At 58.8% G+C, this 17,642-nt stretch overlaps 1 protein-coding gene across 1 annotated transcript in view; it reads right to left on the bottom strand.

The window, feature by feature from the left end:
- Positions 1 to 472: 472 nt before the first annotated feature.
- XPNPEP2 (X-prolyl aminopeptidase 2) overlaps positions 473 to 17,642 on the bottom strand; it is a 32,093-nt gene continuing 14,923 nt past the window's right edge. The window contains exons 5-21 of the mRNA XM_039488665.1: positions 16,898 to 17,002; positions 16,393 to 16,479; positions 16,005 to 16,151; positions 15,448 to 15,549; positions 13,889 to 13,970; positions 12,821 to 13,016; positions 11,914 to 12,003; positions 11,674 to 11,783; positions 10,793 to 10,870; positions 10,190 to 10,261; positions 9,840 to 9,900; positions 9,231 to 9,300; positions 5,752 to 5,856; positions 5,110 to 5,169; positions 4,677 to 4,753; positions 910 to 1,008; positions 473 to 832 (exon numbers count right to left, since the gene is read on the bottom strand). Of these exons, the coding sequence (XP_039344599.1) occupies positions 632 to 832; positions 910 to 1,008; positions 4,677 to 4,753; positions 5,110 to 5,169; positions 5,752 to 5,856; positions 9,231 to 9,300; positions 9,840 to 9,900; positions 10,190 to 10,261; positions 10,793 to 10,870; positions 11,674 to 11,783; positions 11,914 to 12,003; positions 12,821 to 13,016; positions 13,889 to 13,970; positions 15,448 to 15,549; positions 16,005 to 16,151; positions 16,393 to 16,479; positions 16,898 to 17,002 (1,742 nt within the window). The 3' untranslated portion in view covers positions 473 to 631. The remainder of the gene's footprint in view (positions 833 to 909; positions 1,009 to 4,676; positions 4,754 to 5,109; positions 5,170 to 5,751; positions 5,857 to 9,230; positions 9,301 to 9,839; positions 9,901 to 10,189; positions 10,262 to 10,792; positions 10,871 to 11,673; positions 11,784 to 11,913; positions 12,004 to 12,820; positions 13,017 to 13,888; positions 13,971 to 15,447; positions 15,550 to 16,004; positions 16,152 to 16,392; positions 16,480 to 16,897; positions 17,003 to 17,642) is intronic.

The raw sequence follows: 17,642 nt of genomic DNA, 5'->3' as shown, positions 1-17,642 counted from the left end.
ACACAATGCTGCTATGTAGGGTGAATTTGGAGTCAGTCCTGTCAGCCAGCCTGGGTTCCACATGCATCCGGGCCGGCCACACCAGCTTCCCCCCCACAGAATTCAGTGCTTCATTGACACTTGCCCTTGGGCCTGCTGTTGTGCCCCAGGCCGGGACATGGATGCCCAGGTGCATGCAGAAATCCTGCACAAATGCTCCCCCCGAGCCCTGCACACACCAGCACTACACATATACACGCGCCCACCAGTGCCACAAGCGTTTGCATGCAGAAGCCCTGCACAGGTACCTCAGCACAGTCCACACACCAGCGCCCCTCCCTGCATGCATCAGACCCACTAACGCAACCACTGGCTTGACACACACATACCAACCCTGCTTGTTTGTACATGCCACAGCCACGCACACGCACCCCCCTCCTGTGCACAAGCCCCCACACCTCAAAGGCGCAGCAGCCACTGCACAAGGGGAAGCTCTCAACCCCCTGCCCGGAGGTTACTTGTTTTTAATCGCAAGCTAAAAAGGAAGTGAGGTAACAAGGCTGAGAGTGAGAAAAACATACAAACCACAGACTGCCTAGAAGAGGGGCTGGGAGACTGGCTTACGGCTGGGCGGTTGGGGGCCCAGTATCCCTCAGGCCTGTCTGTCAGGCAGGAGTGTAGACACCAGAGAGGTGATTGCTAGGGTGCCCAGGGAGGTGGCCACCAGTGTGCCCCGTGAGAAGGGCTGCGTGTTCCTCCTCAGCCACTTGTACTCCTCCTCCAGCTGGCGTCTCTGCAACTCTGGCCCCACACGCTGGCGGATGGTCTCATAGTACGTGTTGAGATACTGGATCTGCAACCAGACAGGAGAAGGCCATGAGCGGCAGGTGTGATGGGTAGCCCCAGCCTGCCCCGAGAGCCCCCACTCACCTGGTCCTCAGACAGGAAGCTGATGTCAATGAGGTTCCGGTCATAGGGCACCAGAGACACCACCTCGAAGGTCAGGTGGGCCTTCTCCCCTGCCCCATGCTGCAGCAGGAGAGAGACAATGAGGGTACTGAGCCCACCACCCCCGCTAGGCTGCTATTTACACCCTGCCAGCCCTCCTGAGCTCTGACCTCCTCCTCCTCATGGCATGTCATGGTCCCAGAGCCACAGCCTCCCCTATCTGCCACCACATCCCTCACTTGCTGCCGCGGGTCATGCAGTGCCTACCTCTGTGCCACATGGTCAGTACACTGGCATGAGAGACACTCCCACCTCCCTTGTAATCTGTGGCCAAGGTAAAGGTGCAGGAAGCTAAAAACCTACATGTGGGGTTTTCTAATTGCAGCACCTCCTCCACTGACTGGTCTCCAGGCCCTTCACTACTTGCATCCTCCTCTCTCCCGCCACCAAAGCATCTCCCCATTTTGCAGATGGGACAAGGTCACTGTAGACCCCCAGTCCCAGCCCCTAGGCCAGCTGCCTTGTAAATGGGCTGAGCCAGAGCAGCTCCCTGTGTGACACGTTGTCCCACCCGTGTTTAGAGCTCACTGAGGTTTGTGATGCTGCTGGTGGGCCCTGTGGTGTCACTCAGGCACTAGAGGCACAGGTTTACAGCTGCCCTGAAGAGGGTGCACCTGGCTTTGCTGTCTCTGGTCACTGGAGAGGGAGGCTGGCCCAAGGGTTTGGCATTAGCCAACATGGGAGACCTGGGGGTCAATTCCCTGCTTTGCCACAGATTCCCTGTGTGACCTTGGCCATGTCCTTTAGTTGCCACTGTTACAGGCTCTGATTTGGGTGGGTCACAGCCTCTCCCCCTGCAACTAGCACCCAGACCTCTCCCACATCTGAGCCAGTGTGGACTTCCCTCCCTTCCCTCTAGCAGTGGCAAGAAGACAGAGCATTTCCCTACTGTTGGTAACTGCACCCCCCCACATACACACCCAGCCCAATCAGGACGAATGGGGCATGGTTTAGTGCAGAGGCCAGTCCCTAATGGGGGTGCTCAGTGTTGCTTATCTGGGGCCAGCAGGCAGCATGGCTGGACGCAGGGTATGCAGCGCCCAGCAGGACAGCCCTTTCCTGCAAGCAAAGCAGGGGAAACTGCTTCTTCCCCTCCTCCGGCCTGGCCTCAGGGAAGGGGCCAACTGGCCAAGCCTTGCTGACCACTCATGGACAGCCAGACTCCCTGGAGCACATGCAGTTCTGTGCCAAGAAACTCTGTACTGGAGTTGCTCAGCGCTCAGAGACTCCAGAGCAAATGGGCTCAGGGGCAGGGGCGGCTCTAGACCCCAGCGCGCCAAGCAGGCGCTTGGGGCGGCCGTTTCCCGGGGGGGCGGCATTTGGCTCCGGTGGAGCTCCCGCCGGCATGCCTGCGGCAGGTCCACCGGAGCCCGGAACGAGCGGACCTGCCGCAGGCATGACTGCGGCGGGTCCCGTCTTCCCGCGGCTCCGGTTGAGCTCCCGCAGGCATGACTGCGGCAGGTCCGCTGGTCCCGGGCTCCGGTGGACCTGCCGCAGGCATGCCGGCAGGAGCTCAACCGGAGCCGCGGGAAGAGGGGACCCGCCGCGGGACCGGGGAAGGGCGGCGCAGCACTCCGCGCTGCTTGGGGCAGCCTACTTTCTAGAGCCGCCCCTGCTCAGGGGACAAGGAAAAGGGGGTTTCCCTGGCATCTGGTTCTGCAGACTCCCTGGGACTCACGAGTCCTGATGAGCTCTCTCCAGCCCATGCATCATCACCAGTATCTGACCCAGCAGGGGCATCCCCCTACATACAGCTCCAGGGAACCATCATACAACTGGACTCTGCTATCAGCGCTGCGTGAACGGGACTAGACATCAGCTCCCTCTCTGCAGCCTGTGAGTCAGTGCAATGACAGCTGGGAGCAGCTCTGGGGTGCTGTGGCTATTTTGTCAGTCATGACTTTTGGCCCTTGCCTGAGCTATGGTCCCCTTCCCTTCCCGGGGTGTGCTTGTGAAAGGAGCCATCACACCTTTCCCACTGCAGGCTCCTTTGCTGATCCCAGTCTGGGCTCTGCTGTGACCTGGCCTGGAAACAGCTCTGCTCCCTGGCCTCTTCCTTTCCTAGCTCTGACTCCTTCCAGTGCCTCGCTCCCCTTGGCCCCAGCCCAGCCCCCAGCCCAGTGAGCTGTGCTGAGGAACTGCCTTCCCAGCAGTGCAGCGTCACTGCCATGGTTCCAGTCCCACCTACATGGTGGTTCCCTTTTGGGATCCCACCATGTTCCTTTCTCCAGCTCCTGCTCCTTGCTCCCTGGTGTTTCCCCTCTGCTCACTCCCAAGCTGACTCACCCTTGCCTTTCCACACCTCACTGCCTGTCTGGGTCAAGCTTATGTGGCTGTTTCTCCACTTCCTGTGGCTGGATGGCTGAGACAGACGTGTTTGCGTTGAGCAAGAGGTGCCTGCCCTGTCACAGCTCACTGCCTCTCCCTTCCGACGTGGTTCCATTTGCCACACTCCCTACAGCCCTGTGTGGCCTGTCCTGCTCTCACACCTGGGGCTGCCAAGCCTCCATAACATCATCCAGGGGTGAGGGCTACTCCTCTTGGCTCCTGCTCTGCATACAACGTACGCTGAGCTGTGATCGGCTCCACCCCAGCCCGTGCCGCACCCTCCACGTCCATGCTGCAGCCTCTCCCGGGGATGCTGCCAAAGTGGCACTGAGTTCACTGATACTGGTGCAGCCTCATGTGTGGATCCCTTGTGGGGCTCACAAGACCCATGCTGACTCAGTGGCATTGGTTTAACACATGGCTTTAAAATCACCTTGTTGGCTAGCACTAGCAAATCCAGCTGGACACCTATCTGGTCTCCCTGGTGCCCTGCCTAGCGCCCCCTCCCCCCCCGCAGCTGGTGGGTGCAGCGGGGCACAAGGTCTTTCATCTTGCACACATGCCACGGGGCCCCATCCCTCCTCACAGACCCCAGCACGCACAGCTGGGCCCCTCTGCCCCACCCAGACCCCAGCATACACAGTTGGGCCCCTCTGCCCCACCCAGACCCCAGCACACACAGCTGGGCCCCTCTGCCCCACCCAGACCCCAGCACGCACAGCTGGGCCCCTCTGCCCCACCCAGACCCCAGCACACACAGTTGGGCCCCTCTGCCTCACCCAGACCCCAGCACACACAGCTGGGCCCCTCTGCCTCACCCAGACCCCAGCACACACAGCTGGGCCCCTCTGCCCCACCCAGACCCCAGCACACACAGCTGGGCCCCTCTGCCCCACACAGACCCCGGCACACACAACCATGCCATGCTGATCCTGCAGCCAGCTAGCTGAGCTCTTTGATGATTTGCCCAAGAACATGAATAAGTACACACTCAATCTCCTGTGTGTTCAGAGATTCACAGACTCCAAGGCCAGAAGGGACCATTGTGACCATCCAGTCTGATCCCCTGTATAGCACAGGCCAGAGAACTGCCCCAGAATAATTCCTAGAGCAGATCTCTTAAACATCCCTGGCCTCACACACCCTTCCCCAAGCCATTGTTAAGCAGCTGGTAGGGAACTGTCATCAGCTGTCTCCCAGCTAAGCCCTCAAATCTCTTTGCCCTCATCCGGGTTTCAGGTCTGGTCCAGCCCTCTAGAACTGAGGGAGAAAGTGCGGGGAAGGAGGGGAAGGGAAGGTGGCTGCCGACCGGTGATGTGTCAGCAAGGCCTGTCCCATCAGGGGCGAGGAAGATGAGTCACCTTGGTCTGAGCTTCCACCACCAGTGCCACGTCTTCAATGCGGATTCCAAACTCACCCTCCTGGTAATAACCGGGCTCTGGGGAGCAGACACAGGATGGCCAGTGAATCCAGAGCCCTGACAACCCTGTCATGCTGTACCTGGGGTCTCCCACACACCCTTGGGATCACAGAGCTCCAGCTGCATGATCCCCACTTTCCCAAATACCTCCTGGCCACAAGCTAGACACCAGGGCCCTGTCCCACAGCACTACACCACACCCCCTAGCCCTGGAAAGAGTCTAGGACTGCCATGGGAATGCATGGGGTCTGGGAGATTTCATGAAGGGTGATGCTGCCTTAGAGTAGAAGGCACAAGAGCCCACGTCTCGGGGCACAGGGGTATTGGAAGTGCCCGGGGCGTGGAGGGGCGGGGGTTGTGAGGGACACGCGTACCTATGGACGTGAACATCCCTTTGACCAAGGGCACATTGTTGGACTGGAATCCCACTGGCCCTGCAGGGAGAAGATGCCAAGTTTATTTCTCCTTCTGGATGCCGGAGAATGGAGACATCCACTCCCTCCTCCACAAGCAGGCTCTATTGGAGAGGTGGCTGCACCTTCCACATGCATAGGGCCTGGGACCTGTGCTTATGGTGCATATATCCAGAGCCCAGCATGCTTAGCAACCCTCACTCCCTGGGACCCACAGACGATTCCCTCCACTGGGCCTCTCAAGCCAGCCAGGCATCCAGCAGGCTGACCTGCCACACTGCCCAGCCATCGGTATCCTCCAGGCCCTGTGATGACAGGTGCTGTGCTCCCTGGGGCCATGACAAAGTCACTGGGCAGGTGTGGGGCATCCAGTTGCCAGAAGAGGATTGAGAATTCTTTGTGGGCAGCCACCACTGATGTAGGGCGCCTGTATCCCAGACACTGGCCGAGCAATGGCTGCAGGGAGACAGGGAGAGGCAGAGCTGTTGGCGCAGCTCCCCTGTGCCTGTCCAGTCCAAACACCCAGGGGTAGGGGTGAGAGCCAAGGGGGCACAGGCCCTTGTGCTGTTTCCCTTGGGGACAGACAACCAGCAGAGCACCTACACTCATGGACAGACAGAAAATTGCCGATGCCATGGCCAGTCCCATGGCCGTAGTTGAGTCCAACCTCCCACAAGGCTCGGCGTGCGAAAGCCTCAACCACTCTCCCTGAAACACAAAAAGCCAAGAAGTCCTGAGAGGAGAAGCCATGCCCATCCCCAGCGTGCCTGCCTGCATAGCAGAAAGCTAAACTGTATTATACTATTCAGCCACTGGGTGTCACTGGGTGTGTACTACCTGTTTGAGCTAACCTTAGCCATACCTGGCAGAGCATTAAAGGATCTTACAGTGACCAGGGCTGGTGTGTCTCTCTCTGGGAAGGAAGCTCTGTGGCCAGCCAATAGCTGGTAAAGAAGCCTGACCTGCTAGTAGCAGCCCTGCTGCTCTGTACAGGAAGTACATGACATGATGTCAGAAGCAAACTAATGCCAGAAGAAAACAAACAGAAGGAACAAAGCAGCAAAGATTGCAAACAGAGGGGGAAACGGAGAAAAGGTTGCAGGATCTCATCCACATGCCACTCTTCAATGCCCCCGAGAACTTCAGCTTCGACAAATGGACAGACTGGAAGCAGTATTTTGGAAGATTTCCAATTGCTACACATTTATTTATTAATTAATCTTTAATTTACACTGTGGGGAAGCAGGCAGAGCATATCTTTAAATCCTTTAACTTTACTGAAGCCAGTCACAAAGATGACGAGGAAAGGGCTCTGGCTATATTTGATGTATACTTTATACCTCAGCAAAATGTGGCTCATGAAAAAGCACATTTTCACCAGAGAATTCAAGGACCGGGGGAAATGGTGGATGTTTTATAAGAGCTCTGCCTGCATAGGCTGAAAACTGTGATTTTGGAACTGCAAAACATGAAAATATCAGAGAAAAGCTGGTTACGGGGGTAATAGATAAAAATCTTTCACAGCAGCTACAAGTGAAGACGACTAGCTGTAGCTACAGATAACAAAGCACTCTGGACTAGTCAAACAGCAGAACAAAAGGCTGGAGCATCTTCAGAAACCTGAAACTAGTTTAGACACTGTAAACAGACACCTGCGAGCACTAAAAGCCATTACCATAAAACCCCGGAGGCAAGAAGAGAGAACTCCAGAGGGATAAATTCCAGCCTGCATGCATGAGGTGTGGAAAAAGTCCTATCCCAAGAGATGATGCATGTCCAGCCAGAGGCAAAAGATTCAATACACGCACAAAATATGGACAGCACCAAAGCAGTGAAATTGAATATTCATGGCAAGACTATTGACTTTAAAATTGACTCAGGAGCTGAAGTCAGTCATCTCAGAAGGGACTTACAAAACCTGACTAGCCCTGGAGGGATTCGGAATGCATGGGCCAGTCCCCCACAGAAACAACTTTCAAAGACAAAAGCTTTGCATTCAGAGTGCACATATGAGCAAAGGACCACAGACCAGCAGCCTTCTCAGCCGCAGCATGGCTGCCAGGATGGGCCTAGTGAGGAAGGTGAAAGAACTTGATGGACTATTGGGTGATATTGGACTTCTGAAACCTTAAGAGACCATGCTGAACCATACAGAGTACGTACAGATCGCAGGATTCCCATCCCGTTACTTGGAAATCGAGTTAAAGAGAATAGAGTGGATTGGCATAAGCAAGAAAATCTCTGAACCAACGGCATGGTGTGCTGCAGTGGTGCTGGTTACAAAGAAAAATTAAAAACAAAGAAACAAACAAACAAAAACCGGTGTGAATCTTAAGAGACTCAATGAAGCAGTTAGTTGTAAGAGAAACATACATCCTCCCAACGAGGGTTACCATATTTCAGGTTTCCAAAAAGAGGACACTGCCAGAGGGGAGGTTTTGGAGGGGAAGGGGGAGCTGGAGGTGGGGTACAGTTGGGGGTGCTGAAGGGGGTACCTGTGGCAGGGGTACTCACTGGAAGTGAGGGGCAGTGTTACTCCCTGTCACAGTGGCAGGGCAGCTGGCACAAGTCCAGGACGCAGCAATGGACATCAGTCAGCACCTTCCTGCGGGACCCCCTCCCCAGGGCTAGGAGCCTACCTGGGTGGGCAGGATCCAGCAGCTGTGGCTTGCAGGGGAATGGACCAATCAACTGCAGATGCATAGGAGGGACCAATCGGAAAGCAGACCAATCAAGGCTCTTTCTGAGCTGCAGCTTGTCTGCTATGCAAACCCCTCAGACATTGCCTGTTATTTTTAAAATCCCCCACGGACAGAGAAAGGAGAATCAATAAAGAGGCTGTATCCAGGGAAACCCGGATGTCTGGTAACCCAACTTCTAGCACTGGGTAACTTCGCCCTCAAAGTGAAAGGAGCTACAGTATTATTTCAATCTGAATGCCTCGAGCAGATTCTGGCCGGTTCCTTTAGCCAAAGGAAGTGCTAAACTGACTCCATTGATCACATCCTTTGGGGGACTTTGCTTTTGAATGTTACCTTGTGGGATTCCCAGTGCACCTGAAAGTTTCTGAAGAAAGATGGCAGAATTGCTAACAAACACAAATGGAGTTGTAGGTTTCATGGATGATATTATGGGTCTTTGATAGGAGAACACAACAAATCCCACAACCAAGGTCTAACCCTAATCAGTCAGTCAGTCTGAAGCTAAACAAGGAAAAGTGCATTTTCACCTACCCCAAATCAAGATTTTGGGACAGACAATAAACAAAGATGGAATCAGTCCTAGCCCTCAGAAAGTAGAACCAATTTGAGAATAGAATGCACCAACGAATGTACCAGCACTGAGACGAGTACTGGGGATGGTACATTGCCCTGGTCAATACCTACAAGACCCTTCTGCAGAAACAAAACCCCCGATTGAACTGTTAAAGTCCAACACATCTTGGCTGTGGGGGCCAAACCAAGAAATTGCCTTTAAAAAGGTAAAAGAAATGATCTCAACAGCTCCAGTTCTACGATGTGAACAAGCCCACAATGGTTGGTGCGAATGCAAACAAGCTACAGCCTAGGTGGTGTACTATTGCCACAACATGGCTCTGAGCGGAAGCCAGTTGCATTTTGCTCTCTCACACTCACATAGGGTGACCAGACAGCAAGTGTGAAAAATCGGGACGGGGCTGGGGGGTAATAGGCGCCTATGTAAGAAAAAGACCCAAAAATTGGGACTGTCCCTATAAAATCAGGACATCTGGTTACCCTACACTCACAGAAGCAGAAAAATGGCAGGCCCAGATTGAAAAGAAGGGCCTGGCAAGAACATGAGCATGTGAGAACTTTCTCCGATCTCTGTGTGGACTGGATTCATTTACACAGGTAACAGACCAAAACCCCCTGGGAACCCTCATCCATGGAAAAGACCTGGATCAAGCACCACTGAGATGCCAGGGCTCTTGGGTAGGTTGATCCATCTGAAAAGCCAACTCTGCCCCAAAACATTGAATCTCAGGTTCTTCCCGGCCTTGTTCTCAGCATGGGGCGCAGCCAGCAATCCCAGGGCAGGGCTGTGCCCAGCTTGGCGCCTACCTGATGTTTCGGAGGGGAAGACAAGCCTGGCCAGGTCGATGTTTCCCATCAGCACTCGCGTGTATGCTTCCTGCATGGGACAGAACGAGTCAGGGGCCACCCGCAGCACTTGTCGTGGCTGCGGTGATGGCAGTGCAGGGAGGCAAGGTGTCCATGCAGACCCACAACCCCGCTTTTGCACGGCATCAGAATTGCTCTGGTAGGGGTCCTGGGCCCTATGACTGCTAGCAGCTAATGGAGACTCTCCTCTAGCTAGGTGGTGGGGCCTGCGTTTCTGCAGCAGGGGAAGGTGGGCATGTCCCAGCTGGCGCCATGAAGTCTCAAGGCCCATGGAGTGTGGTGTTACCGCGGCTGTGAAGCTCAAGCTGGCTGTGGATTTGAACAGAGTGCTGTCCTGTCCAGCTGCCTCTGGGCCTTCCAGGGGCTGGTGTCTGGGAGCCAAGAGATGGAAAGAGGAGAGGGCCCTCATTACTGACACAGGCAGGGAGTGGGGAGCCCTTGCCATCTCCCCCACCAGAGATGCTCATCAGTCTAGGACTGTGGCACACAGAGCCTGGGACCCAGCCACAGGCCAAGGGCAAGGGGTCCACATATGGGCATGCTCAGTACCTTCTGGAAAGGGCTGGGATCTCCCCAGTGGACAGTCCGGGTTATGTCCGTGGTTCCGTCCCTGCAGCAGAAGGAAAAGTCAGCAGCATCCCCAGAAGCTGGGCCCTGACCTTGTGAGCCTGGGACTCACTGCCTGCAGAGTGCTGAGCTGGTCCCTCTGCCGGAGTGCAGAGCAGCTCCTGCCCTTCCTCCTGCCCGCTGTGGGACCAGAGGGGTACAGGGCTGGGCACGCCCTGGGGGAAGGCGGCTCAGTGTAACCACCATGGTTTGCCTGTTTCTGGACATGGTTAGTGCTGTTCTTGTTGGGACAGAACTGGGGCAGCACGAATATGAGGCCAGGCCATACGCACAGATATTGCCCTCCGGAGTCCGACAGGTACATTTCATCCACAGACAACTTCCGGCTGCTGACGTTGGATGGACTGAAAGGGAAAACCCCCACAGTAACCAAGAGATTCCGCTAGCAACCCCAAGGGACACCCCGACAGCTGCCTCGTGTGCATGCTCATGTACACTCACATACGTGCTCACACGCTAGAGTGGGCCAGTCCAAGGGCCTGGAGAGACTGATAGAAATGGGAAAGCTCTGCAGGCTGCAGGTCCCCTTCCTCTAAGAATGCCCATCTGTCCTGGTGTGCGCCCAGCCTTCCTCACCACAGCATTGGAGCACCCCACCGTGCAGCAGCAGGGCCCCCACATGCCATGTGTGCAGTGGGGAGCTGAGGGGAGCATGGCATTCAGCTCTGAGAGGGCTGCAGCTGGCTTCCCTCTCTAGGGCAGGGAGCCCCACTACCTGGGCCCAGCTCCTGGGACAGTTCTGTCTCCTGCCCTGCTGGCTGAAAGATTCCTGATCCCGTGGGCAGTGAGTGGGAGGGAGGTCCTGGTTGTGGAGGGCGCCAGGGCCCATCCCAGTGGCACTGATCCCGTCCATGGAGAGGCTGCTCTGTTGGTACCTGTAGTGGGCCAGCGCTGCGTTGAGCCCGCTGGCAGAGATGGTCTCGAAGCTGGCACCCCTGCAGTGCTCCTTCTCTCTGGAAAGGAGAAAGGAGCCCGGGAATGCGGGAGGGATGAGACAGTGCAGCTAGGCCTCTGGGGGAGAGGAGGGGGCCGTGTGGCTCCCTCCAAGGACTGGGAGGGCAGGGGGCATGGCTGGGCCCTACAGACCCAGGCGGGGGAGGGGGCAGAGCAAGCCCTGGGGAGGGTGCAGCTGGAGTGTGAGGAAAGGTAATCTAGCTGGGCCCTGGCACTTGGTTCTCTGGGCTCTCTCCCTCCCCACCCCCAGCCATACATTGCTTCCTCCTCTTGGTTTCTGGCCTGGGGGTGGTCTGGGGAAGGGAGGGCATGGCAGGCTAGGGCTCACCCTGGCCATATCCCCCCAACACATCTCTCCTGGGACCTGCTTTCCCCTCAGGTGGTGTGCAGCTGCCAGGGAATGGAAGGGTGATCAGCCTATTTCTTCCAGCGCTCTACTTCAACATCCCCTCACCACGAAGGGGCGCTGTTGGCCTATAGAAACCTGGCCAGTGGAATGCCAGCCATGGGCACCCTAATGCCTGTCCTGCCTGCCCTCCATGCAGCATTGCCCCAACAGGGCACAGGGGTTTGCAGGAGTCCCTGTGTGGCTGTGGCCATGCCCTGCTCACCGTGGTGGGGCACCAACACAGAGCAACTCAGTCTCTGGTCACTAAGGACTCGTGCGGTGCGTGGACCCCAGAGCCAGATCCTGCCCCATGGGCTCATCTCCCACAAGGTCTGTGGCCCAGTCAATGTCCCATAGGGGCGGGAGTGGAAATTGCCAGGCTGGAGCCCGGACAAGGGTCACGCTCGTACTGACCTTCGTAGCTTGTCCACATAGCGAGCACCGGAGAATTCATCCACCGACCCCTTGGGAACGTTCTTCTCCAGCCAGAGCAGGTACTGGATCATGGCCACGGCATCCCGCACCTGGGGGCGACCCACCGGGAGCCTGATTCTCCCAGGTGAGAGAAGCACCAGGCCCTTCCCCATGCCAGCCAATCCCCACCCCTGGGCCAGTCCCTCTGCAGAGGGAGAGCCAGCTCCTGCCAGCACTTACGTGGGCCGCTTTCAGCAGCGCCTGCTCCTTGGCGTTCTTCACTGCCTTGGTCGTCATCACGGGGGAGTAGCTGCTTTCCACCAGCTTGTCCTGCAATGGGCAGGATGGGCCAGGTGTCAGCTGGCCAGAGGAGCAAGGTTTGCCAGCCACGCTGCCCCTGAGTTCCCTGTGCATGCAGGGAGCAGGGGGACAGCTATTCCCATGAGCTGCTGGCACACAGCAGCCCAGCTGGGGCCCGTGGCGGCTCCAGGCCCTGCACGTACTACCTGGCAGAAGAACTGGCTGGTTTCTGGTGGGGCAGTGGGTGGCGAGTCACACACCGGGGTCCTCTCAACCCCTCCCCTTACATACCTGGGGTCTCTCAACCCCCCTTCCCTTGCACACCTGGGGCCAAGTCTCAACCCCCTCCCCACACACACCTAGGGCATCTCAACCCCCCTTCCCTCGCACACATGGAGCCTCTCACCCCCTCCCCTCACACACCTGGGGCCTCTGACCCCCCCCCCCCCCACTCACACACAGGGCCTCTCAATCCCTTTCCCCTTACTTACCCACGGCTTCTCAACCCCCTCCCCTCACACACCCGGGGCCTCTCAACCCCCTTCCCCTTGCACACATGGAGCCTCTCACCCTCCTCCCCTCACACACAAGGCCTCTCACCCCCACTTCCCTCGCATACCCGGGGCCTAACCTCCCTCCCCTTGCACACGCAGGCACATCACTGCTGTCCCCTCCTTGCATGCCAGCTCCTTACATGGGTAATGATACCCCTGGTGCCTCTCACACAGGCAGATTAGCCAAAGCCACTCCCAGCCCTGGGCTGGCTCAGCCTGTCCTGCAGACGCAGAAGAGAGGAGGTGGCAAAGGTCTAGCTCCTTGGTACGGGAGAGCTGGGGCCAGCGCTCACCTGGGGGATCACTCCATAGAGCCCATAGGTCGTGTATTCCGTCCCGATCCAGACCTGGACATCTCCCTGGGCATAGGCCTGCACGCTGGCTCGCACCTGGTCATACTCCTTCACCTGCACGCACAGGGGCCCCGGGCACTGTGCGCTCAGGGACTGCAGTGCCTCCATGCTCAGGCGGTTCCTGTCCACAAACAGACTGGGGGGAAGGAGCACCAGGCTGGGCTCAGCTGTGGCCCCCACCACTGTCCAGCAGAAGCAGGGCCAGGACCCTAGCCCAGGGCTGGGATGGGAGTGGGACAGGAACCTGAACGCTGGAAAGAGAGCCCAAAGGGGATTGGGGAGCTGGCCCAGTCCCCAGGAGATGCACTGGGGCTCAGAGCGGGTGGGGAGCCGGTCCTTTGGGGACATGAGGGAGCTCAGAGGATGTGAGGGAGCTGGTGCCCAGGAGACATGCTTGGGATCAAAGGGGGTGGGGAGGTGATCTGGTCCCCAGGAATGTACTGGGGCTCAGAGGAATTGGGGATGTGGGGCCAGTCCTTGGAGGATTCACGGGCTCAGAGGGGATGGGCCAGCTCGTACAGTTCCTGGGGGAGGTGCTGGGGCTCAGAGGAGCTTGGGGGGCCAGTCTGATCCCTAGGGGAACTCTGGGTCTCAGAGGGGCTGAGGGAGCCGGAGGCCAGTAACTAGGGATGTGCTGGGGCTCAGAGGGGATGGGGGAGCCAGCCCAGACCCCAGGGGATGTGCTGGGGCTCAGAAGGGATGGGGGAGCCGAGGGCCAGTGCTCAGGGATGTGCTGGGGCTCAGAGAGGATAGGGAGGCCAGGGGCCAGTCCCCAGGGGATGTGCTGGGGCTCAGAGGGGCTGGGGGAGCCAGCCCGGGCCCCAGGGGATGTGCTGGGGCTCAGAAGGGATGGGAGAGCCGAGGGTAAGTGCCCAGAGATGTGCTGGGGCTCAGAGAGGATGGAGGAGCTGGGGGCCAGTCCCCAGGGGACATGCTGGAGCTCAGAGGGGCTGGGGGAGCCAGCCTGGGCCCCAGGGGATGTGCTGGGGATGGGGAGCTGCTCTGTACCTGATGTCTGATGTGGTCAGCAGTGCATAGGAGTAGAAGACAGGGTTGTACGAGATGTCATCTCCTCGGAGATTGAAGAGCCCTGTAGGAACAAAGGTGTTATAGACCCTCCCTTGCGCACCAGGTTGCCTGCCCTGCCCTGCCCTGGCCTAGCATCGCTCCCCGCTGGGTTCCTGGGGCCATGCTGGCAGAGGGTATGGGCATGAAGTGACACTAGAGTTCACACATCCGTCAGGATGTGTGAACAGTGACCAGCACAAGGGGACTGGATCTCACCCCTGTAACAGTGAACAGCCAGCCTGGGCAGGTAGTGTTGGCTTGCTGCGGGATGCCCAGCAGGGAAGCTGCTCTCAGTGGTGCTGAGGGCATTGGAGCAGTGTTGGGAGGGTCTGAGGGGTGTTGAGGGAACTGGGAGGCTGTTGGGGAGCTGGGAGAGTCTGAGGGGTGTTGAGGGCACTGAGGGGATGTTGGGTGCTGAGAGGGTCTGAGGGGTGCTGAGGGCACTGGGATATGTTCTGGTGCTGGGAGGGTCTGAGGGTTGTTGAGGGCACTGGGGGACTGTTGGGGGTCTGGGAGGGTCTGAGGGTTGTTGAGGGCACTGGGGGACTGTTGGGGGTCTGGGAGGGTCTGAGGGATGTTGAGGGCACTGCGGGGCTGGGAGGGTCTGAAGGGTGATGAGGGCTCTGGGGGGGGTTGGGGGACTGGAGGGTCTGAGGGTTGTTGAGGGCACTGGGGGACTGTTGGAGGTCTGGGAGGGTCTGAGGGGTGTTGAGGGCACTGGGGGGCTCGGAGGGTCTTAGGGGTGATGAGGGCACACGAGGGCTGTTGGGTGCTGAGAGGGTCTGAGGGGTGCTGAGGGCCCTGGGGGGCTATTGGGGGTCTGAGAGGGTCTGAGAGGTGCTGAGGGCACTGGGGGGCTGGGAGGGTCTGAGAGATGATGAGGGCCCTGGGGGGCTGTTCGGGTACCGGGAGGGTCTGAGGGGTGCTGAGGGCACTGAGGGGCTGTTCTGGTGCTGGGAGGGTCTGAGGGGTGATGAGGGCTCTGGGGGCTGTTAGGGGCTGGGAGGGTCTGAGGGGTGCTGAGGGCACTGGGGGCTGTGGGGTGCTGGGAGGGTCTGAGGGGTGCTGAGGGCAGTGGGGGGCTGGGAGTGGTTGAAGGGTGCTGAGGGCAGTGGGGGCTGTTGGGGGGCTGGGAGGTTCTGAGGGGTGCTGAGTGCACTGGAGGGGCTGGGATGGTCTGAGTGGTGCTGAGGGCACTGGGGGGACTGTTGGGGGGCTTGGAGTTGCTGAGCGGTGCTGAGGGCAGTGGGGGTCTTTTGGGTGCTGGGATGGGCTGAGGGGTGCTGAGGGCACTGGGGGGCTGGGAGGGTCTGAGGGGCACTGAGGACAGTAGGGAGGCTGCTGGGGGGCTGGGATGGTCTGAGGGGCACTGAGAACACTGGGGAGCTGCTGGGGGCCTGGGACACCGGGGCTGCCAGCGAGAAGCCAGGGGTGTGGGCTGAGGCCATGGTGGGCGGGGGGGGTGCAGTGGCAGGATGGTCCTGGGCCACAACGCTCACAGGCCGTCTCCTCCAGAGCTGACAGAAGCACGGCCGTGGGGCTCCTGGAGTGCTGCTCCATCTGGCTCCGGATCCCGGACACTTTCTCCTGCCAGGTGCTGCCTGAAAGGACAGTGGGGGTCGGGCATGAGGGTCAGGTACACGCAAAGCCCCATGCAGGCCCCTGGCCCACCCCTGCCTGGCTCTAGGACAGTCGTTTCTCCAAAACCTGCCCTGGCAGAGGGCTCAGGGCTGGCCAGGACTCCCTCTGTAGTCTCCCATAAATGCTGTGCCCTCGGCAAACAAGCCAAGGACCTCCCAGCCTGACCCAGCCCAGCCAGACTCCTCCAGGGGAGCCCAAAACATCTGGAGATCTCCGGGGAGCAAAGGCACCACCCTGGGGTCAGCTGTGTGCGTGGCACTCAGACATCTACCCTCCATCAGCGCAAACAGGTACACCCTGCCAACATCCCGGCATGCCCAGCGGCACACAGGTGATTGCTCTCCAGTGTCACCAGCAGGGGGCACCAGGGAATGGGCTCACGTGCCACGCCCACTCACAGGGGGCAAGTACCTACCCGTGAAGGTCTCTGGCAGGAGGTAGATCTCGCTGGTGGGCAAAGGAGGCCGCTGCGAGCCCCACACCAGGTCCACAAGGTTGTCCTCGATGGGAACCAGGGTCCTGTTGGAACCCTGCAGAACGCGGGCATAACTGTTCCAGAGATCTGAGAAGGGATGCAGCTGTTGGTTAGGCTCAGAGGTATGGTCAGTCTGCTGCGCCCTCCCCAGGCACTGCTCCGGCCAAGGCTTCAGGGGTGAGAGCCAGGGCAATGGGAGCTGGGCTGCAGTGTCAGGCCCTCCACCCCCTGTCCTAGGCCTTAGGTGGCAGGTACTGTGGAGTGGAATGGGGGCATAGAGGCTTGGCTCCTCAGGGAAGGTAGGGGATGCAAGGAGCAGGGGCGATACCAATGGAGAAGAGGAAGGGATCCAGTCCAATGTTCTCGCCAGCGGGAATCTCCTGGAGCAGCCACTCGCCGATGGAATCAGTCCAGACTGCAAGACAGGGCACAGCATAGTGGCATGTGGGTTCTGGGGGCAGGGGGAAACGGGCAGGCAGGGAAGGGAGAGCAGGGCTCAGTGTGGAGAGCTCAGGTGGCTCATGTGTGGCACACCTGGAGAAAGGCTGCTGGGCTGCCAACCTGGCTCTGCCTGGAGCCCAGGGCTCTGAGTCACTGCCAGACTGGCTGCCTCATGGTACCAGAGGCTGCTGTGTGCCAGGCCGGGTTTGCCTGCAGCTCTGGAGACCAGGGCTCCCCAGTGAGAGGCTGGGACTCCCCAGCGCTAGGCACTCATGGCAGCGGCTGGGCACAGAAAGGCTGCTGAGGCCCTGAGACTGAGGGCGGCTCTGGGACTGGAGTGGGCAGCAGAGGTCGGGCTTGGCACAATCTCCCTGCCCATCATAGCTACTGACCTATCTTCTGTAGCTCCCAGTTGCAGTCCATCTGGCGCTCAGCCTGGGTCCAGTACCGACTGTCTGTCCACAGAGCCGCCTTCTTTGTCGTCACCACCCCTGTCCCTGAGACGGGAGAGGAGAAGGCTCGTTAGCCCGGTGTTCAGGCTTTTGCAGACACCAGTGGTGCCAGTCGGGGGTGCTGTGGGGAGGGAATGTCCCTCCCAAGGGGGTTGAGGGAAGACCCAGAGGGTGCCCTTTTGTGGGGGTGGTGCCCAGAATTTGCTCCCCCAAGGAGTCTGTGAATTGGTGCCACTGGCAGGCATGTCTCACTGCCCCTTCCCTCCCAGAGGGGCTCTTGTCAGGACAGTTGTTGGGGGCGGGCAACTCAATCAGGGACCTGTTAACCCCAGTGCCTAGTGCAGCACTTGCCCTCTTGCTAATGCAGGGAGGGGCTTGTGTGGCACTGCATGCTGGCCTGTTCTGCGGCTTCGCACAGAACAAATGACCCATCTTCCCAGTCTGCCTCTGCGACGATGGCAGTGGGCAGCAGGATGGTGCCATATGCCAAAAGCTTGCGGGTGCAGATTGCAGACCCATAGCCATGGAAGGGACCTCAAGGGGTCATCTACCCCCTCCCACCTGCCTCCAGGGCAACAGGGACATGGGAAGCACCCATGTGCTCACCGCCTCCCCGCCCTGTGCCAGTGCATGCCCCCTTCACAGTGAGTGATGCTGTAACCTCAGTGCAGTGAGCCTGGCAGGG

The sequence above is a fragment of the Mauremys reevesii genome, linkage group 9, assembly GCF_016161935.1.
Source record: "Mauremys reevesii isolate NIE-2019 linkage group 9, ASM1616193v1, whole genome shotgun sequence".
Lineage (NCBI taxonomy): Eukaryota > Metazoa > Chordata > Testudines > Geoemydidae > Mauremys > Mauremys reevesii.
Note: the sequence above shows the minus strand (reverse complement) of the source record. Positions and strands in the feature narration are given on the sequence as shown.